Source organism: Onychomys torridus, chromosome 4, assembly GCF_903995425.1.
Source record: "Onychomys torridus chromosome 4, mOncTor1.1, whole genome shotgun sequence".
Classification (NCBI taxonomy): domain Eukaryota; kingdom Metazoa; phylum Chordata; class Mammalia; order Rodentia; family Cricetidae; genus Onychomys; species Onychomys torridus.
The window spans coordinates 123,961,368-123,984,041 of record NC_050446.1 but is presented as its reverse complement, the minus strand read 5'-3'; the positions used below and the strand labels follow the sequence as shown (position 1 = coordinate 123,984,041).

Below are 22,674 nucleotides of genomic sequence, written 5' to 3'. Positions count from 1 at the left end.
TGACGATAATCCCAAAGGTTTCAGTCCAGGTCAGTTAGTCATTTCTGGGCTGTGATGAGGTACAATATCATGAAAGAAGGGTATGGGGGAGTCAAGCTGCTCACTGCATGAATCCAGACAGCGAGCATGCCAGGACCAGCAAGTGTCTTTTTTCTTCCTCTTTTGCTTCATCTGGGCCCCCATCCTATTTGATGGTGCCACCTACATTCACAAAGGATCCTCCTAGGTAGCTAATTGTCTCTGGAAACTACAGAGACACCTAGAGGAGTGTTTAGTAATCTCCAAGATGCCTCTTAATTAAACCAAATTTGCATTTAAGATCAACAATTGAGTATCAGAATTATATATTTAAAAAAACCTGTTTGGATGATGGATGTTGGGAGTGATATTTCAAAAAGCCCCCTTGAGCTGGGTATGGTGGCCCAAGCCTTTAATCCTAGCACTTGGGAGGCAGAGGCAGGCACATCTCTCAACCTTGTCCACTTATTGAGTTTCAAGTCAGCTAAGGCTACACACAGAGACCTTGTCAAACAGACAAACAGCCAGAATAAGTGTGCTGGATAGTTTCATGTCAACTTGGCACACAGGCTAAAGATGTCTAATCAGGCTGGGCAAGCCATGGAGAGCAAGCCAATAAGCAGCACCCCTCCATGGACTCTGTATCAGCTCCTGTCTCCAGGTTCCTGCCATGTTTGAGTTCCTTTCCAGACTTCCTTTAATGATGAACAGTACAGTGGAAGTGTAAGCCAAATAAACTCTTTCCTCCTCAAGCTGCTTTTTTAATTAATTGATTAATTTTATTTTTATGTGACTGTATGTGGGGAAGCACATGTGACATGGCATGTGTATAATTGTGGGGGTCAGAGAACAGCTTTTGGGAGTCAATTCTCTTCTTCTATTATATGGGTCCCGGGATCTGTAGCAGACTTTTTCTTTTAAGCCACCAATGAGCTCCCAAATCATGACATGAAGACTTCTTATTAGTTATGAATACTCAGCCTTATCTTAGCTCTTATTTTGATCTGTTTCTCTTTATCTATGTTTGCCTCAGGGTTGTTACATTCTTTCTTTCTGTATGTCCTACTTTCCTCTGTCTCTGTGTCTGACTGGCTGGCTGCTGCCTGGCTTCCGCCCCAGCCTGTCCTTCTTCCTCCCAGTTCTCTCCTCCCCAGCTGTGCTTTCTCCTCCCTATTTATTCTCTCTGCCTGCCAGCTCCGCCTACCCTTTCTTTGTCTAGCCATTGGCTGTTTTTTATGAGGGCAATCAGGTGCCTTAGGCAGTCAAATCGAAACAAATGTAAAATATCTTTACATTGTTAACAAGGACAGTAGAAACAAAAATAACACACCCTTACACAATTAAAGTAATATTGCCCAACATAAACAAATACAACACATCTTTATATAGTTAAATATTCTACAACAGGGATACAACTCATGTCATCTGGCTTGGTGGCAGACATCTTACTATCTCAGGCACCTGAGCCATCTCTCTGGCCCCTTGGCCTTTTTAATAAAGGCATTGTGTTGGTTGGTGTGTATCTATCTATCTGTCTGTCTATCTGTCTATCTATCTATCTATCTATCTATCTATCTATCTATCTATCTATGAGACAAGTTCTCTCTTTATTGTCCTGGCTATCACGGAACTCACTATGTAGACCAAATTCTGCTTCTGCCTCCCAAGTGCTGGGATTAAAAGTATGCAGTACCTTATCTAGCCCTGCTAGTTGGTTTTTGTCAATTTGACACAAACCTGTGCATATCTGAAAAGAGGAACTCATCACTGGAAAAATGTCACCATAAGGTTGACCTTTAGGGATGTGAGGGTGATCTGGCTGTGACATCTGTCACCCCATTGATCACCAGTGTTGATAAGGCTGATCTGGCTTGCTAGGTGAGGTGTCCCCTTCCTCCCTCACCATGCCATGTGCACGCCTCCTGAAGCTGCTCACTTGGTCAAAGAGGATGACCTTCCCCAAATAGAGGAGGACTGATCTTCAGTCAAGGGTATACAAGGAGCTGTGCTCCCCTGTTAGAACCTCTAAACAAGCTCTCAGGAATGACTGTTAGGCAAGTATGTAGGGAATTTTCTTAACTGATAACAGATATGCAAGGACCACAGCTCACTGTTGGCAGTTTCACTCCAGGGCTGGTGGACCTGGGTTCTGTAAGAAAGCAGGCTGAGCCAGCCATGGAGAGCAAGCCAGTAAGCAACACTCCCTCATGGCCTCAGCATCAGTTTCTACCTTCAGGTTCCTGCTTCCATGGACTTATGCTGTAAGATGAAGTAAACTCTTTTTTCCCCAAGTTGCTTTTGATTGTGGTGTTTTATCACAGCAACAGGAACCCAAGCTAAGACAGGCATTAATCCTATTTGTGTGAGCCCCATGACCTTTCCACCTCCCATAGGTATTGCCTCTCCATACTATCACAACAGAATAGGTTTCAAGGCAGTCTGGGAGGACCTGAGCATCTAGACTGCAGAAGTTTCACCACTTCGGTCTGAGATCCAGTTGTACCTGGCTGTGTGATCCTGGGCAGATGACTTAACTATTCAGAGCCTTGGTAGGGGACCAGGGACTAGAATCAAATGATGGCTAAACACAGTGCTGGTCTGAATGAAGCCTTGAAATTACAACAAACGAAGCTTGGGGTCTCTGAGGATTCGCCCAAGGTCACAGAATCCATCAGCATGGTAGACTCATGCTGTAAACCCTGAATGAGCCCCATAGAGCCATGGCCAAGGCCAGGGCCCAGAGTTTGGGGCTGGGTTTCTGAAGCTGAATCCTTGCTCTGTTCCTTGTTGTTGGCTCAGCCAGCTGTGGCCAGGACTTTGCTGCTTTTCGATTCCCCCCCCCCCTTCCTGCCCCTCCTCTCCTGGACAGTATTTCCCTGGGGCTCCCGTTACCAATTTGCAGAGCAAAAGCATGCACAGGCAGTTCAGGGGTGGCATGAGCTCAGCGGCTCTGGTATTGTTTTTAATTCAATATTTTGTCCCTGTGCGCCAGCCTTCTTTATTGGATGAGAACACTGTTATTGGATCCTGCCCTACAGGAGAAAATGCTGGCTTCCCTGGGACATGGCAGCTGGGCTCTTCTAGAGTCTGATGTGTCAAGGCAGGGTGAAAAGACAGCAGAGAGTTCCAGAAAATCTGCTGGCTACAAGCTGTTCTGTGACATGCATAGAAATATTAACATATGTATTCTTGGCCTTTCCCCTTGCCTCCCTGCTAGGGCGGCTAGAAGCACAGGCCCCTCCCTTTCTCAACACAGCCACTGCATCTCACAGTCCTGCTGATGAGATGCTCTGCCCAGTGCTGCCAACCCGGAGGTCTCTCCAACCTAGACAGCAGGTCTTCTTGCTACCTGCTCCCTCTCAAGCTCATTGTCTTTATTGCAGACTGGCTTCTTTGGGGTTTCTCTAGGAAGTATAAGATAAAGGTTTGTCTGGGGGTGATCCCAGGAAACTCCTGGAAGTAGGGAGGTGGTAAGACAGGAAAAGGGCTTAGTAAGCAGATTATACTTTGGGTACCTGGGGCTGAAGCCACCAGAGGCCTCAGGAGCCAGAGAGCGTCTGGCTGTACTTCAGAGTGTCCTGCCTGAGGAAGGAGGGGCTGGGCATTCACATGCCAGGCTGCCAGAGATCTTTATCTAGTGGGATGAGAATCCTAATTTTATATTGAAATGCTAGGATACAGGGACATAAGCATCTCACCTTAAAGCCCTCTGATGGGTTTGTCTCTGTTCTTGGGAATAAAGACTAACTATTTGTCTCCATTCTCCTGGGCCTTAGTGGGTCAGCACCTTCCCACCTCTACTTCCTCACTGCATCCCATTCTCCATCACACCCTTGGCTTTAGCAGTTCTGGCCTCCTTTTTGCTCTTCAAAGATGATTTCTCTCAACACAAAGCCTTTGTACATCTGCTCCTGGTCCCCCACCTAAATAATCCCTACATATTCTTTACATCACCAGGTAGCTTGGTGCTACCTCCTAGGCTGACCCAGATTCCCTTTGGTCCATACTCAGAGATCTGGTTTCTTCTTCCAAGTTTGTTGGTATGAGTATTTGATTCCTGTCTCTCTCTTTTTTTTTTTTTGCCACCAGACTCAACCCTAGGGCTTAGCACAACATATTTTGTTAGGTGAATGAAGAATGTATGGAGAGACAAGGATTCAGTGGGGGTGTTTCTCAGACCCACTGGGACACAGAGTGCAGAGGTGAATTGAGAAATGCAGAGGCCCGTGGATTTGCAGGAGGGACTCCAGTGAGGGAGAGAACTGAACTGAAATGCAAGAGGATGATGGGAGGAGAGGGACTGGAACAGGGGACTGCAGACAGGTGAGGGAAATAATTAGGAGTATGTTTAGCATTATGCTCAGTAGTATCCTGCTGCCATGTCACCAATAACCTTTCAGGGTATGACCTTGTGTATACGATTCTTTTCCTATAATTCTTTATGAAGAGTCGCCAAAGCAGCCTGCTCCCTGAGGTCCAGACCTGTGTGTGTTCTTGGTGCCCAATGGGATCATGATTTGGTGAGAAGATCACAGGTTGTTGAGCTGTATTTCCTTAGGTTTGAATCAGTTCCCCCTAGCTATATGGACTTGGGCCAGTTCCTCACCCTCTGTGGGTCTTGGATTCTTCATCTGTATAAAGAGGGTAATCTCCAGGCTTTGTATAGATGTTGGAAGGATCAGAGATCAAACAGAAGCCCAGTGCCTAGTTCATGGTTTAGCTACTGAAGAAATAACACTATTACTGCACAAACATAGCATGTGGCCTCATATGTCCACGTTGACTGAGCACTTACTCTGTGCCAAGCACATCAACTTTGCTGAGTCTTCTGTGGTCCTGAGTAGGGAAGTGTGAATAGCTCAGGCTAAGAACTCATGGAGTTCCACCCATTCTTTGTGGCTCGTGGAGGGACCACATTTCATAACCTTTCTTGTGCGTAAGCATAGCCATGAGGCTGTATTAATGGAAGTGGGATGAGAACAGGGGTGAAACACAGGTGAGGCAACTCTCAGTGACCCCTGCTCCCCCTCCCAACTGGCAGCAAAGGTCCTGGGTCCTCAGGTGACATCAAAGCCAGAAAGTAGAAAGAAACAGAAGCCTGAGTCAGCAAATAGAAGGCCATCTGTCTAAAACCCTCAAGGGACTGTGGTGAATAGGAAATAAATATCCAAGGGGGCTGGAAGATGCCTCAGCGGGTAAAGTGCCAGCCACACAAGCATGAGGACTCAAGTTAAGATACCTAGCACACGTTCTTGACACTGATGCTAGCACATAGAGACCAGCAGACCCCTGAAAGCCATTGGTCAGCCAGCCTGGCTGAAACATTGAGCTCCAGAGTCAGTGGAAGACCCTGTCTCCAAAAACAAGTAAGGAAGACACTGATGCTGACCACTAGCTTCTGTGCTTGTGTATACACACCAATACAAACATACACACAATGTACACCCACACACAGAAATAAATAAATGAATACCAATGTTGTTATTAACTGCAGCAATTGGACTACTCAGGACCAGCATTTCTCTCTAGGTTCTATAGACCAGACTTCTTAAATGTTTTCTACTGGTGACCCCTTTTGCCTGAGAAATTTTTATGCAACTCCTGGTGCATAGGTATATAAATAAGTTCAAAGTCAAACATTTACTGATGAAAAAATCATAAAGAAGTTTATTTGCTAACAATTCTTTGGTGTACATATAATTTTACTACTTATTAAAATGAAAGAAAATTTACATACTAATGAGATTATGTGCATGTTTATTTTTACATAGAGTTAAATCTTTTCTGCGTACTTCCTACTGCAGGATGTTTTGTGCATCTTCAATATTATTCAGGGCTGATTTTAATTTTAGAAGAATGTAGATTTATTAAGGACAACTGAGAAAGAGAGCCAGGAAGATGGCCCCACAGTGAAGGAGCTTGCCCCCAAGTCTGATGAACTGAGTTTGACCTCTGGAACTTGAACATTGGAAGGAGAGAACCAACTCCCAGAGGTTGTCCTCTTGCCTCCGTGTGCGAGCCATGGCACATGCATGCACCCTCTTCCCCCTAAGGATAAATTAATAAGTGTAAAAAAAATCTTAAAATAGCGAGAATGCATTCTCGAGTAGGAGGGGTTTCAAGAGAGGAATGTCCTTGATTGACAGACGTCTTGACTTTATACTCACCAAAACTGAGAACACTGCCTCATGTAAATACACAGTACAAAATGGCAGATGAAGGTCTAGAACCACTTCAGAAATTATTGGAAATTCTGCCCTAGTCTCAAGCCAAAATTCATTTAATGATTTCCTTGTATGAAACTCAAGTCAGGAACTCAAATAGTAATTTTTAAAACCAAACATCCCAACACAATATAAGCCAAAGATAAACTAATTTGACACTTGTATGATGAGAGATGGTGGTAAGACTATATAAAAAAATTGTTGTTTTCTGTAATTAAATCATCACATTTATTTTTTAGAAAAGCAGACGAGTTGGTATGCATAGTACAAGCACTGCACTTCACGACACACAGTAGTCTTGGATCTGAGCCAAGGTGTTTCAGGCCTTCAGTGACATGTGTGTGTGTTCAGAACCAAGGCTACAGTGCAGTCACATGACACAACACAGATGTATGCTGCCAAAGATATCTGAAATCCGTTATGCATTTGCGTTGGAACTGATTTTTGGTCATTGTGCATTCAAATAACTTTTACTGATGCCAAGGTTTTCACAACTCCCACATCCGTATGGGGTCCTGAACTAGGGTTTACAAAGCTGTTCAGTATAGGTGGAAAAGAGGCTCAGAGAGGTGCAGTGATTTGCCCAAGTTGCCACAGCCAGAATGTGGTAGAGCTGAGCATCTGCCTCCAGAGCAGGTGGACACAGGATCATGGCATTCAGACACATACTTCAGTATGCATGAATGCAGTTATTAGCCTTGACTCTAACCTTTATACCAAGTGCCCAAGAAAAGCTCAAAGACTACAAAGTTGCCAGGGACAGTGGACAGTGGCAACCCTCCCCAACCTCCTGAAATCAAGATGCACTGTTGTCCTGCGCTAGACTGTAAGTTTCTAGAAGATGTATATTTTAAAATGTTCATTGAAAATGTGAGTGAGGCGGCTCAGTGGGTAAATTACACTGGCAGCCGAGGATGATAACTTGAGGTCAATCCCCAGGTCTAATGTGGAGGAAGGAAAACACTGACTTCTGCAAGTTATCCTCTGACCTCCACATACGTCATGGTCTGTGTCCTTCCAAATAAACAAGCAAGCAAGCAAACAAACAAATGCAATGGAAGCCTTTCTCTAAGGAGGTTAATATGATCATATTTCATTGTTTATACATCCAAAGTTCTCACAAGTATAAAAAAATAAGAGCAATAACTCTTTCACCGTGATTGCCCCTGGGCTTGGTGTATTGTGAGTGTTCTGACCAGACTACTTCACTGTCCACAGGTTGTGTGGTGGCACTGTTCTCAACTTCCCAGTTGGTGATCAAGAACTCTAAAATTGTCCTGCTTGCAGAACGCAGTGGAACACTGACAAAATGACTCTAAAATGATTAAAAACATGATTTTTATGAACCAAACACTATCTTGTACTAGGTTTTATCATAAAAACTGCCCACAATAGCTGGGTGTGGCAGCACACATCTTTAATTCCAGTACTTGGGAGACAGATGCAAGTTATTAGGACAGACTCCTATGAGTTCAAAACCAGCTTGGTCTATATAAGTAAGTTCTAGGCCAGCTAAGGCTACAGAATATCCAAAAGAAAGAAAAGAAAGTATGACTCCAATGTGGGCTGGAGAGAGGGCTCAGCAGTTAAGAGCATTTGTTGCTCTTGTAGAGGGCCTGGGTGTGGTTTCCCAGCACCCACATGGTGGCTCACAATCACCTGTAACTCCCGTTCTAGGGGATCTGAAGCCGTTTTATGACCTTTGAGAACAATACACATGAACACAATGCACATACATGCATTTAGGCAAAACACTCATGTACATAAAATAAATCTAAAACAATAGAAAAAGAAAGAAAACAAAGGAAGGTGGTACCACCTGCCCAGCCTCTCTGCCCACTAACTGGTCCACACCCACCAGTCCTCCACAGCTAGGATCAGTTTCCAAAACTAATCCACAGAAACATTCATTTGAAAACTACTAGGTGAGCCGGTTGGCATTAGTGGGAAAAATTCTGATTGAGTATTTGCTAGTGAGTAGCTGAAATCCAACACGTGGCCTCACAGAGCATGCCAGCGGGACACCAAGCATTCGTTTGTGTTTCTTCATTTGCCTTTCCTTTATTCTCCTCCCCACCATTCCCTTTCTCTCATGCTTTCTTTTTAACTTGTGCTCCCTGGCTGTGCTTCAAGTATCTTTGTAAGCTACCTGAAATCCTTTCTGTAACACTGCGGTGGTAGAAATAAAAGCGTACAACATAAATATACACATGAAATGTAACAAGTACTACAAAAACCTATTCCTAAAACACCAACAATGGCTGCTCATCATGGAGAGAAATGGATGGTTAGCTGTGTGTTGGGGAGATACAGGCACCCAAAAGGGGACAGATGCATGCAACTTGACAAAGCTCCAGTTACTGGCTTGTAAGTATGAATACTTATGAATACTGTGATGGTAAGAGTAACTTTTTTTTTTTTTTATTATTTGGTTAGTGCTATTTAATACTGGCTCAAGGTTGAAATTGAGAAAGTAAAGCAAGAGGAAGAAAAAGAAATAAAAGCTATCTTTACTCCACTACTCGCAGAGACTGCTGTGAACCTTCTCTGTGTAGGGCTGGGAGATCTGGGCCTGATCTCAGGACTTAGAGTGTGATGACCTAATGCTGTGCCTACTGGATAACATGATGAAATAAAGTGGAGGTTTGCAGGAGAAGGAAGAAGAGAAAGAAAGTAATGAGAAGGAGAAGAGGTAGGGAGAGGAGGAATAGGGAGCTACAGGAAAGGGAAGACTCTCAGAGGCTTTGCATGACACTTGTGGATAGGTAGTAAAATGTGGTATCAAGACAGTGTCTGGTGCCTGGTCTGACTCAGGGATAACATATGACCTTCATATGGTGAAATGCTATGAGGGAAGAGATGAGATGTGGGAGTCAAGTGGAACTGCCTCAGAGGCCAAACAGGTGCCAGCCAGAGGCTTCTGCAAGGTGCAGTATGGCATTGCTGTTGTCAGGATCCAAGCAGATGCCACAGCCCCTCCGGGGACCTGCAGTTATTGGAGTACCTGGGAATAGTGCCCTGGTGACACAATAGAGCAATAGTGACGGTGACAGGGGCCAGCCTCCCTTCAAGGGCTTTAGCAGGTGACAATAAAGAACTGGAGCAGAGGGTCCCTGGAGAGGACTAAGCAGGCATATAAAGGACAGGTGCACACATGGAAGCAGTTCAGGTCTCCAGGAGCGCTGTGCTGAGGTTATCACGCTGGTGCAGGCAAAAGCTTTGAGCCAGGAAATGTTCACTGACATCTGTGCAGCATAATGCACATGCCCGGGATGTCAGCCCTCGACAATATATTTTGTATGAGATCCTCCCCTGCAACTACAATATATGTTCCTAGAAGGAAGAGACCTTGTTTTATATGAAGCTCTATGCTGGAGCTGGAGAGATGGCTCAGTGTGTAAAGCACTTGCCTCGAAAGCATGATGACCTGAATTTGAATCTCCAAAGCCATGTAAAGCCAGGCACAACAGCATACATCTGTAATCCTAGTGCTCTGTGCTGAGATGGGAGGTGGAGACAATAGAACATGGAGCAGCTAGCCTTGTCTACACAGAGGCAAACAACCAAGAGACTGTCTCAGAGTGGAAGCTGAGCTTGTCCTCTGACCTCCCCATGTGAGCCATGGCATATGTCCACCCACACTGGCATGTACATACATCTCTCCTCAACACAAGCACGCATGAGCTCCATTCTGAGAGCCATGAGCTGGATCTAGCATTGAGTAGGTTCATACTAATTACTTGTTGATTATATAATTACTTACTTGTCCTGTTATAGATGAGGAAACTGCGATTTAAGGAGATGGGAAGGAATGTGGCCAGTCGAGCTGTGGTGGAACATTCGCTACCCCGAGAGCTAAGAGTGTACTGGTAGATGTTTAACAACTGGCTCTCTGGTCTTCCATTCTTACGAGAGACAGCTGTGATTTGTAGCATGGGTTGATCTTTGTGGCACAAATACTCCAGGGTGGGTATTTCCAGGCTGGTGCAAATCTGCTGGAAAACTGTCTGAAAACGAACTCTGGGTTTTTGCAAGGCTGTCAATGGAAGCTGACTGAAGCAAGGCATAGCCTAGAATACAGTTCTGTTCATGGCCACAGTCTACACTTGTACGAATGGGAGGGGAAAGACATGCAAATGAACTCTGCTAAAAGCAGTTTGTACAGGCTGCCCTTTAAAAACAGAAACCCACTCAGAAAACATCCCTGTTTAAACCATCTCAACAGCTTCCCAATGTAGATAGCATACAATCCATTCGGAAATCAAACCAACTCCATTGTGAAAACTTCTCTACCATGCTCTATTGCAGGCTTTGGGATATGAAGGTGAAGGTGACATACTGAATCCAAACTTCCAGAGAGCCTGCAGTCCAATTAGTGAGGCTGCCAGTAAGTAAAACATCAACCATGCAGTACAAATGACAGACTGAGATCTGTGAGCAGAGAGGATCGTGAGGAGAGGATTTGGCAGCCTGAGGAATAACAATTTCCCTGTAGTTGGAGGCAGTTATGTAGGTTTTCAGGATAGAGTCTCATGTAATCCCAGAAGACAAACTCCTTAACTCTTCAATAATGGGCAAATTCTTTCCCAGGAACCTTTTTTTTCCCCTTCTTTCGTGTTTTTGTTTTGTTTGTTTGTTTGTTTGTTTGAGACAGGGTTTCCTCTGTGTAACGGTCCTGGCTGTCTGTCCCGGAACTTGCTTTGTAGACCAGGCTGGCTGGCCTCGAACTCACAGAGATCCACCTGCCTCTGCCTCCAAGTGCTGCGATTAAAGGTGGGTGCTACCACCGCCCGGCTTTTTCTTTTTTCTTTTAATCAAAATTTTCATTTGTTACTTACCAACCACTCTCTTCCTGGCCTCCTATACCTCCTGTCTGTCCCCCACATCCTCTTCCTCCACAGAATGTGTGTGTCTGTGCATGCATGTGTGCTTCTGGGTGCTCACGGAGGCCAGAAGAGGGCATCAGATCCTTTAGAAATGGAGTTATAGGCAATTATGAGCTGTCCAGCGTGGGTGCTGGGAACTAAACTAGGGTCCTCTGGAGAGCAGTAAATGCTCCTAACCACTGAGTCATCTCTCCAGACCCCTATTAACTCCTTTAATACCACTTGGGTAGATAAGAGATCATCCAATTGCTATTGGGTCTTATGTAGACAAATATACTGAAGATCAGAGGAAAATATGATATCAACGGTTTCTCAGCCAATCTATGGCCAGGTGCCATTATGTGAGCCAACACTGTCCAGTGGAAGCATAATGGGAAGCCAAAATAAAATCCACATATACAATTTCAGTGTATCTACTAAGCACATTTAACAAGTAAGAAGAACATCAAATTCATTTCATAATATATCTCTCCTGGCCCAATAAGCTAAAAAAGAAGGGAAGAAAGAAAGAAGGAAGGAAGGAAGGAGAGAGAGAGAGAGAGGAAGAGAGAAAGAGAGAAAGAAAGAAGGAAGGAAGGAAAGAAAGAAAGAAAGAAAGAAAGAAAGAAAGAAAGAAAGAAAGAAAGAAAGAAAGAAAGAAAGAAGGAAAGAAAGAAAGAAAGAAAGAAGGAAAGGAAAAGTTAACTAGTGCACGTTTTGAAAATCTAGTGTGCATTTGAGTCACACTTAACATCTCAGTTAGGACTAGCCACACTTCAAGCGCCCAGTAGCCACATATGACTATCTTATGGGTCAGGGCATTTCTTTATCATATTTCTTTATCTGGAAGCCTTGTAAGGGTAGGTACCATCGGCCCAGCATTTGCCCTATACTTACAACTGCCACAGCTTTAAGTTCCTTCCCCTAAGCATCCGCCCCTTTTCCCGCCCCTTCAGGATCCAGGCGGAAGCAGCCGTCAAAACGCGGCTCGCTTTACGGCCGCACTTCCTTTTACGGCAGTGTGGCGGGCCGGCCGGCCTCGCGCTCTTTTACTCTATTGGTTCTGAGGCCCCTCTCCTGGCGCTTTACGGCAGTGTGGCAGGAAAAGCCTCTGAGCGGCCGGTGGTTCGGGAGTGAGTGGAGGCAACCAAGGTACCCTGTGCTGATTGGGTCTGGAACCATGGACGTGGGCGAACTTTTAAGTTACCAGGTAGGTGAAGTTGGCAGGGCCGGAGGGTCCCTCATCCCCGCCGAGTTCGCAGGGCCGGAGTCCCGTCATCCCCCTTCCTCTCGGTCTCTGGCCCTCACTTCTCATGCTTCCCGGGGTTCTAACCTGTCCTTGCACTTCACTCCCCGAAGCCCTCGTGGACCCTTCCTGTTCCTTCCTTCTCCAGGCTTGAGCCCTTAGATCTCCCTTTCCCACCCGGCAGCCCGGTTCTTTGAGGCAGTTGTGGAGAGTTCCCTCGGGGTTGAGCCTCAGTTTCTCCATCAGCTGCCGATGTAGCTTTGGATAAGTCTGTCCTCCGTCGCTGAGCCTCAGTTTGTTCATTTATTTATTATTTATTTAAATCTATAAAATGGATATATGTGAAAGGTCATTTGAATGCGCAGAAACCTGTGCCCATGTTCCCGCAATTGTTAAGATGTTTGGAAAACCGAGCGTGGGATGGGTCGGTAAGAGACGTCTTGACCTCCTTGCTCAGGATACTTGTGGTGAAACAGGTGAAGTCACTCAACAGTTACAAGCTGGAATTAATTGAAACTCAAATGTCCAGGCTCCCAACCCAAAGTTTCTACTCTCTTGACTATCTAACGAGGCTCTTGTGTCCAGCTGGTATTCGGTAGTCTTAGTAGTGTTGGAACCTGTGAACTGTAATTAGTCTGAGTTAGGAAGTACTATAATTGTAAATCACATTTTTTTTAAAGACAGTGTGAACAAAGTAGTATTTTGTATTGATTATATGAGCCTTGATCATTGTTCAAATTGACTGAATGATCCTATTTTGGGTAATGGATGAAATAAAATACAATTGAAGCCAACCATACCCATTTGTGTTGACTTTTAAATGTGTGGCTACTAGTGATAGCTCTGCAGTTAAGAGTAGACAATGACATGCTGAGCTTGAGCTGCTGCTGCTGCACACCTTTAATCTCAGTGCCTGAAAGTTGGGAGGCAGAGGCAGGGGAATCACTGTGAGTTCCAGGCTAGCCAGGGCTACATAGTGAGACCCTAGTCCCCCCCAAAATAAGACCTGAATTTGCGGTCTCTTTTTTATTACTGATTGTTGTAACCTTGGACAAAATACCTCATGGTACCTACCTCATGGTCTGTGAAGCTGTTAAGAAATTGTTAGACCAGTGTTTTTTGTAGAGTAAAGCAGTACATAAATAGTAAATATTGGTGGTTATTTTCCTTAGCCAGTATATAAAAGACTGGCCCCAGAGATGGAGACTCAGTAATGAGAAAGAATTTGTAAGCAACCAAGAAATGTGAGGCCATAATAGTCTTCTTTCTAAGACAGTATAGTCGGAAGGTGGTGGTGCATGCCTTTAATCCCAGGACTCAGGAGGCAGAGGTAGGAGGATCTCTGAGTTAGAGACAGTGAGTTCCAGGATAGCCAAGACTACACAGAGAAAGAAACCCTGTCTTGTAGAACCAAAAACAAGAAAAGACAGTGTAATTAATGATGAAACAAGAACGGTTGTGGGCAAGTTTCTGATAAGTGTTTGTTTGGGAGCTATGGGCTGGCTAGTCCAGTCCATTGACTTAGATCTGGAGTGATACTGTCAGAAAAGGACCATTCTTTGGTTACAGCTATTTATTGAACATCTACTGTGTACTGAGTCCACTGAGCATGTAATGTGTCGTCAATAAGACAAGGCTTTACTTTTGTATGAAAGGGAGATGTGGTGGGGAGTCACCAGAGGATAATTGAGAAAGTAAACAATGGGCAGTGGTGTGAAGGGGTGTAGCAGAATTTGCAGTGGAAATGTCAGTATGGTTTGGGGGCGGCTGGGCATACGACTGTTGGACACGGAACGTGTGGTTCATCTACATCAAGCTCTTTCATATGTGTAAAGGACGCACTGGGTTTCAAAGCTTTATCATGGAAAAAATGAAGTATCCTAATTTTTATGTAGATTACATTTAATGTATTGGATTAAGGAGAATAGGTTATTAAACTTAAATTTTGTGCCTACTTCAAAACTTAAAAACTTATATGTAAAGATTTTGTGTGTGTGTGTGTGACTTTTCATTCTATTTGTATTGCACAGCACTGTTGTAAATAACCCCTTCCAGGGCCTCCATAGACCGAGTGGTCAGGGAAGGGTCCAATGAACCAGCATTAGTGCTCTGAGGTTGAGGAGGGCCAGTCTTATGATAGGGCAGAACGTAGAGGCAGGAGCTGGGCCTATGGGCACAGGCTGCAGGCCCTTTAGGTGAGCAGAGAGAAGAGCCAGGGAGCCAGAGCTTGGTGAGCGAGCAGACACCAGAAGGTGATAAAGCTGGAGATGTAGGTAGATGACAGCTTTTGTAGGACTTCCTATGGGCCAGGAGAAAGCCTTTGCATTTTGAGAGGCGATACAGATGTCTTCATTCAACCCACTTGTTTTGAACAAGAACTCTGGTCTAATAGACTTAGCTGAAGTCACAGGCCAAGCTGATGACTGACAGGCCAAGGCAATGGCTGATGTGTCAACAGAATCTTGGTCTTGTATTTGCTGCTCTGTTCCAGAAGTCACAGGCCAAGGTGGTAACTGATAAGCCAAGACAGTGGCTAATGTGTCAACAGAATTTTGGTCATGTATTTGAAGCTCTGTTCCTTTTTAGCAGGGTCTACCTCCATTCCTATCTGTGAAGACAGTGGTGCTTGGAGTCTAGTTTATAATCAATCAAACACTCCTATCCTCCTGTGGGAAATCTTGAGGACCAGATGAGCTTGTGGAAATGAAAGGGCTTTAAAGACAGTGATAGCCTAACATGAAATAATTATTTACCTGCATCCTCACTAAATGCATACAATAGCCCTATGAGGAATTTTCTTTTTTCTTTTCTTTTCTTTTCTTTTCGTTTCTTTTCTTTTCTTTTCTTTTCTTTTCTTTTCTTTTCTTTTCTTTTCCTTTCTTTCTTTCTTTCTTTCTTTCTTTCTTTCTTTCTTTCTTTCTTTCTTTTTTTTTTTGAGTCAGGGTCTTATATAGATCAAGCTGTCCTCAAATTCACTATATTGTCAGGGATGACCTTGAATTTCTTACCCTCCTGTCCCACCTCCCAAATGCTGGGACTATAGGTGTGCACCACCACACCTGGTTTATGGTATGCTGTAGACAGAACCAGGGTTTCTCAAATGCTTGGCAGGCACTCTACCAACGGAGTGAAGCGCAATCCTAATTAGTCTCAATAAAAACCCAGAGTCAGATATCGAGGGTGACAGTTGGAAAGAGCAGAGAAGAGGAGCAGCAGGCACTAGAAACTTCTTACCTCTGCAAATCCGCAGACCAAATTGTGGGGGAGGATCGTCTTCACCCGCCTTGTGGACTAAAAGTGTGAGCCTCCAAGTGCTGGGATTAAAGGTGTGTGCCACCGCTGCCTGGCCTCTATGGTTAACTAGTAGCTAGCTCTGCCCTCTGATCTCTAGGCAAGCTTTATTTGTCAGAACATAAACAAAATATCATACAACAACAGAGCTCTATCCCTAGCCCAGGTGGAAATCTCCCTCCCCCCACAGAGACTTACTATGTAACACTGGCTGGCTTGTAGACCAGGCTACCCTCAAACTTACAAAGATCTGCCTGCTGCTTGCTTTTGCCTCTGCCTCCGGAGTGCTATGATTAAAGGCTTGCATGATCACACTCAATGGGAGGAACTGTTTTAATCCCCATGTTATAGTGGAGGAAACTGAGACCTAACTGAAGGTGTCTAGCTAGGCAGGACTCAGGCTGTTCTGTTTTGTAGCTGGAGCTCCTGACCACTGTGCCGGTCAGTCTTGTCTGTCTGTGTGCCAGAGGCAGAACTAAAGTGCTTGCAGATATGTTGTCTGGTATAATTCTCAGCACATCCTCCAAATGTAGATGGTATGACTACTTCACGGAATGGGAGACTGAAGCTAGGGAGGCAGGTTCCCAGTCTGTCAACTCAAATAGCCAGTAAGCAGCAGAGCCAGCACTGAATGCCCAGGCATGTTTTCCATTTTGTTTTAGGTTAGAAAGCTTTCAATTGGTGTCTTATGCATGTGTAGAAGAAAGCATAAATCATAAGCATTGTTGTTCATAGTCCTCGGTGGCAAAGCCGACTTCAGCTGAGCACTGTCGCTCCTGTGTGGGAACAAAAGGGAGCCAAGTTGTCTAATTGGAGCATTCCATGTTCTGAGACTTTTGTGTTTCTAGCCAGATAGCAGGTGATGCTAAAGCTGGTGCTCAGGGACTTTCTTGAAGGCACCCTGGTCTAGAATTCCATCCCTTACTTCTCATGGGCACTGGTTTGCAGAGTTCTCAGCTCTGCCACTCAAAATTGAGAGTAAATCACTTAATCTCTCTGAGCCTCAGTTTCCTTCTATGCGTAATGAGGGGATTAAGTATGACTCTCTCTGAGGTCCCTAGTAGCTTTAAAATTCGGTGATACTAATTCTTTAGGCTGAGGGCTCCAGAGAGTCCAGTGGATAAGAAAGCCTAGTGTAGTGGAAGAAGTTGGGGCTGGAGACCTGGGAGATCTGGCTGTTAATCCAGCCTTTATCAGCACTTATCTGGGTGACTCAGGACAAGTCACTTTCCCTCTTTGCACATCATTTTTCTTGTCAGTTGTTAAATAAGGAGGTCAGGCTGTACAATTTCTGGTTCTTTCCATTCCTAAAACTCAGGGTCTAAGGTGAGCAAGAAAAAGTATCTTACAGTGACAAGAAATGTTTATTAAAACTTTAACATTTTTTGCATGCTTATTAAATTTCATATTTGGGGCAAGTCAGTGGGAAGATTACAATTTTCTGCTGAGATTGGTTCTTCTAGTAATAGGCAGGAGAGCGCCTCAGTGTATGCCTTATAATCCTTGACAGATGTTAACAATTCATTTGAGAAGACAGGAGAATTACAATGTGGACAGGAGGTGGTGGAAAAGTCTTGAGGAGGAAACCAGTTATGTTCCCAATATGGAAATGTACTTTTTTGATGCCTTCAGGCTTAGACATCTCATCAAGAAGTGTGCCCAGCAGTTGCTCTGCTGAGAAGTTTCTGCCGCCTAGGTGCAGATCTGAACTCCAGGGCACTCTCATTAATACTCATTCCACAGATGTCTGGAAAAAGTTCTTACCTCTGAAGTTTTGCAATAAAGAATTCTCATTTAGTTCAGATTGGCTTGGTGGGAATGGCTGGCTTTGCACCACCAGAGAAATCTCTTTGAGGTAGATTGGGGTCAGAGACCCTTGGCTTGGGGGACGTTGCAGACACCCACTCCTCCTTTCATATGCAGGTAATAGCACTTTCTTGGATTGCAGGGGCTTCTAGCAATCTCTAATTTTGCCCCTCTCCAGTTTCTTACTCTTGAAATAAAATTTAATGATAACAAGCTGTCAGTATGAAAGAATTTGAGGAGAAAGAAAAACAATTACCTAATCTAATGAATATTTTTTGTTTCCACAGTCATACATATTTTGCATGACTATAACTATTGTGTATGTACCGTTTCATGTTCTTTTTAAAATTACACATCTATTTTTTAATATAACTTTCATGTTACTCTTTAATATATGTGGGCTTTTTGTTTGAGTAACAGACCATTTTCCCCTAACTTATTTCTCTGCAATTAGATATTTAGGTAGCATCCAGGGTTTTGTTCTTGGAGGTAATATTGTGAGGAGCTTCTTTGTTCATGTGACATTTCCCCGTTCCCACTTGTATTCATAATTACTTCGTGCTATCTCCTGAGCTAAGGGTTGCATGTGTTGAAATCACTGAGACCTGATCCTGGTTCCTGAAGAATTGATGATGTGAGAAGTAAAGTGGGCATTTAAACACCTCACTGTGTGACTGTAAGTACCCCAGGACCATAGTGCAAGGAATACTCAGATAACCTTGGAGTGGGGCTGGGTTGGAGGGTGTGGGTTCGGTTTGGTCATTGAAAAAAGAGTGATGTTGGAATCCCAACCCTTGATGGAGGAGTTCTGTGGGTGACAGAGGAAGCTGGGAAGAGTCACTTGCCAACTGTTAGGAGCACAGTTGTGCAGTGGGTGTTTAGGGGTTTCGGGGCATGGCCAGAGACAGTACCTAGTGCTCATGTGGGGCCACTCCCTCATTCAGCACTGTGCACTCAAGAGTACAACTTGTGATTTATGTTTCTGCCATTTATCTAGTAGGCGCATAACATGCTAGTTCAAGGTTACTTGAATGAGTATATTTTTCTTGTACATGTTTGTCATTTGTATTTCTTGTTACCTGCTTTTTCCCTTCTAAGATAGGAATTGGAGTTTGTAGTTCAGCCTTTTCAGTTGGTTGTTGTTGTTATTGTTGTATGTGTAAGATACATTATTGGCAGCCTGGACACTTGTGTTCAAAATGCCTCCTTCATCTTTGTGGCAGCTCGTGTTATGTTCTAACCCTGAGAATATTATTCTGATCACACTGAAGGAGGCTGCTTTTTGAATGACAGCTTTGTGCATTTCCAAGTTAATCTTGTTAGCAAGGTGCCTATAAATAACAGGTAAAGAGCTAGTTTCATTGATGTTCTCATTTGTTTTATCTCTTGATGTTTTTCTCCCCTTAAGTTCATTTCTTCCCACCATAGCTTCCTCATCTGTCTTTCCTCCAGCTCATTCTTCTCACAGAATATCCAGTATGTTCCTGTGCCTCCTGTAAACTCAGGCGATGGAACCAGCATCTAGCAGCATGTCTTGACCGTCCTCAGTGCCAAGTAATAGTTGTTCGGGAGTGGCATATGTATTCATTTTCTTATTGCTGAGATTAAATACCTGACAAGGAGCAACGGGCGGGAAGGTTTGTTTGGGGCTCACAGTTTTAGGGAATACAATTTGTTACTCTTCTGTTGCTGTGATCCAGTACCCTGACAAAAAGCAACTTAGGGAAGAAATGTCCTATTTGGGCTCACAGTTCCAGAGGGATGGAGTCCTTCATCGTGGGGAAGGGGGGATGGGAGTGGAAGCATGAGGCTGCCCCCACAGTCAGGAAGCAGAAAGATCACATTTCATGTGCACATAGGCACACAGGAAGCAGAGAGATTGAACGGGAAGTGAGGATAGTCTATAAACCCTCAATGCCCACCCTCACTGATGCACCACCTCCAGCAAGGGTCTACCTTCTGAAGATTTCATAACCTTCCCAAGCAGCTGGGGATCCAGTGTTCAGATCCATGAGCCTATGGGAGACATAGCACATCGCTGTCATTCTACTGTGGTGTGGGGAAGGCATGGCAGCAGGAATGTGAGGTGGCTGGTCACATTGCATCCACAGTCAGGAAGTGGAGAGATGAATGCTGGGGCTTAGCTTGAATTTTCTTTTTCACCCAGTTCTGGACCCCAGCCAGTGGGCTGGTCTTGCTCATATTCTGGGTGCATCTTCCCTCTGGATTAAAATTTTCTGGAAACTCCGTCATAGACATACCCGGAGGTGTGTTTCCATGTTGGTTCTAAAGATTTATTTATTTGTATTTTGTATGTATGAGTATTTTGCATGCATGTATGTCTGTGCACTATAGGCATGCTTTGTGGCCTCAGAGACCAGAAGAGGGCATTAGATTGCCTGGAACCCAGAGTTACAGGTGGTTGTGAACTGCCAAGTGGGTGCTGGAAACCAACCTAGGTCCTCTGGAAGAACGAGCACTGAGCCATCTTTCTAGCCCCTCCAGGAAGGCTAGTCAAGGTGTCAATGCAAATGAACTGTCATGGACCTGGACTGAAGGACCCAGCACTGCCCTTAAGTACGTGGGGTTGCCTTCTTTTTGGAAGCTTAGGCTCTACTGCCTTGTTTGCCGGCTGGCATGTGTGCTCTTGTTTTCACCTTTGATGCAAACTTGCTACTTCACCTTCTCAATAGTTTTTCTCTTAATTTTTTTTTTAATTAGTTATTTTTGTATATGGCTGTTTTCCATGCATGTAGATCTGTGCACCTTGTGGTTACAGTGCCCCCAGTGACCAGAAGAGGGCATCAGATTCCCTGGGATTAGAATTACATACAGTTGTGACCCTTTATGTGGGTGCTGGGAATTAGATCCTCTGGACAAGCAACCGTCTTTCACTCCAGTCTCTAATTTACCTTTTAAAAATTAAATAAAAAAGTGTGTGTGTGTGTGTGTGTGTGTGTGTGTGTGTGTGTACTAGTGACTCAAATGTCAGACTTAATTCAGACACTGCCAGCTCTCACTAATGTTCCATATTTTAGTCCAGTGTTTTGTGTGGGCTCCTGCATTTCATTTACTTGTCATAGTTTCTTAGTTTTCCTGTGTCATTTTGAAGAGTACTAGTTTTATTTTACTTATTTATTTAGGTTTTTTGAGACAGGATTTCTCTGTGTAGCCCTTGCTGTCCTGGAACTTGTTCTGCAGAACAGGCTGGCCTCAAACTCAGAGACCCACCTGGCTCTGCCTCCCGAGAGCTGGGATTAAAGGCTGTGCCATCACCGCCTAGAGAAGAGTACTGGTTTTAAAAACCTCCATTGTTGAAGAATGCCTATGCCCTCTCCTGCCAGTGATTTCTTGGGCCTCACGTTGGTATCTTTATTTTTACTAGAGTGTGACTGTAACCCTGTTCTTGTCCTTTCAGAAGAACTTACCCATTTTCTCCTTCAGCTCCTCTATGTGTAGCTACCTGTCAGCCCAGGAGCCCTGATTGACATTTCTTGTGTCTACTGAGCTTCTGGCCAGATGTTCAGCTATCACACAATTCTCTGCTTTCTGCTCTGCTCTCCCATGCCCAACTTTGCATTTTAGTCAAGGCTGCCAACTGTTCAGCTGACTTGAAAGAAGCCTTGGGGCCCTTTCTCAAAGATGAAAGGGTTGGGAGATGAAAGATTCTTTCCCTCTGGACCATGCAATCTTGTGAGCCAACTCCCTTCAGTAGCCAATACAGCATAAGCATGTGTGAGCGACTGACTCACAGGCTGGGTAGGAAGAGGCCCTGTCCCAGTTAAAGCTTGAGGAGTTTGCATGCTAGTGGGAGCTCCAAAGGCTTGAGATCCCAGTGCTGAGTGTCAGTGCTGCCACACAGGTGTCAGCAGGATGTGGTGGCATCCTGAGCCAAACACTCCCACTGGCAGGAAAGAGAAGGCCTCCCAGAGGAGGAGGGCCGTGTCTTCAAGAGCCTTCTTTCTAGCCTTCCTGTTCCAATTCCTGCCTCCTAGCTATGGCCTTGCATGGCTTTACCACACTGGTGTCTTCCTAGGTAGGCTTGCTTTGATCATATGGTGCTATTGCCTTGGTAGATGAGGGTCCATTTCTTTTGTATGCTGACAGAGAATGCTCTTCTCCAGGTGTAGAGGACATATAGCAATGGACCCAGGCCCCCCCTACTTTAGAAAGATCTGTTGATGTAGGTCATGTTGACGGCCGTCTTAATTTGGGGGGTGAACTCGGGAACACAGTATCTTTCTGTACTCTCAGTAGGTGTCACTGTTTCAGTTGGAGGCCTGAATGTATAAGGTTGAACACAATAGAGAAGTTTTCCCACGTAAAAATGACTGTATCAGAGAATGAGATGGTTCAGAATAGCTTGTCAGCACTGTGGGAGGAAAGACTTCGAAGCCTGTGAAGTATCTTTAATGTTTAGCATGGCAGATGAATACAGACTGTGGGTCAGATGGCCTGCATTTGAACCCCAGTCCTGCTGAGTGCTAGCTGTGTGACCTTGGGCCAGTTAATTAACCTCTGTAAGCCTTGGTTTTTATCTTTCAAATGGAGATCATCTAACAGTGTCTATCTGTAGCTCACCATCCTTAGAAATATCCTCGTGCTACCATTATAAACTTTTTCTTTTTTTTTTTCTTTTCTTTTTTTAGATCCCAGGTCTCAACACATAGCCCTGACTGGCTTGGAACTATGTAGACCAGGCTGTCCTGGAATCAGAGATCCCCTGCCTCTGCTTATTGGGTGCTGGGGTTAAAGGCATGTGCCACCATGCCTGGCTATCATCAATATATTTTGTAAATTACAGGAGTAAATGTGGCAGTGTGGGTGGTATAGTTCCCAGTAAATGGTAGCTGTTGATTTTTATTATTGACATTCCAAACAAACAAGCTACAGGCAAACAAAAGTTTGTCTTGACTTTTGCAGAGCTGCCTCAGTATTCCCAAGATCTTTGGTCCCTTGGAGATTAAGGTTTAGAATTAAATGAAGTGAAATGAGAACAGTTTGTCACCCACACATGCCACAGTGCAGCATATTCTCAGTAGGCTAGAGCACAGTCCTATTCTACCACAGTTAGCAGTCACTGATAGCAAGAATTATGCCTCCAACACAGCCATTTGTTCCCCAGGTCTCCTTCAAGGCACTGAGAAATCACAGTTTCTGCTTAGCAGGTAGCAGGAATCTCACTTACAAATCACCCTTTTCCCTACCCCAGTCATCCTGAGGG

At 44.4% G+C, this 22,674-nt stretch overlaps 1 protein-coding gene across 1 annotated transcript in view; it reads left to right on the top strand.

Moving 5' to 3' along the window:
• The first annotated feature begins 12,189 nt into the window (after positions 1-12,189).
• Positions 12,190-22,674, top strand: part of Ctnnbl1 (catenin beta like 1) — a 174,015-nt gene continuing 163,530 nt past the window's right edge. The window contains exon 1 of the mRNA XM_036184644.1: positions 12,190-12,317. Within this exon, the coding sequence (XP_036040537.1) occupies positions 12,288-12,317 (30 nt within the window). The 5' untranslated portion in view covers positions 12,190-12,287. The remainder of the gene's footprint in view (positions 12,318-22,674) is intronic.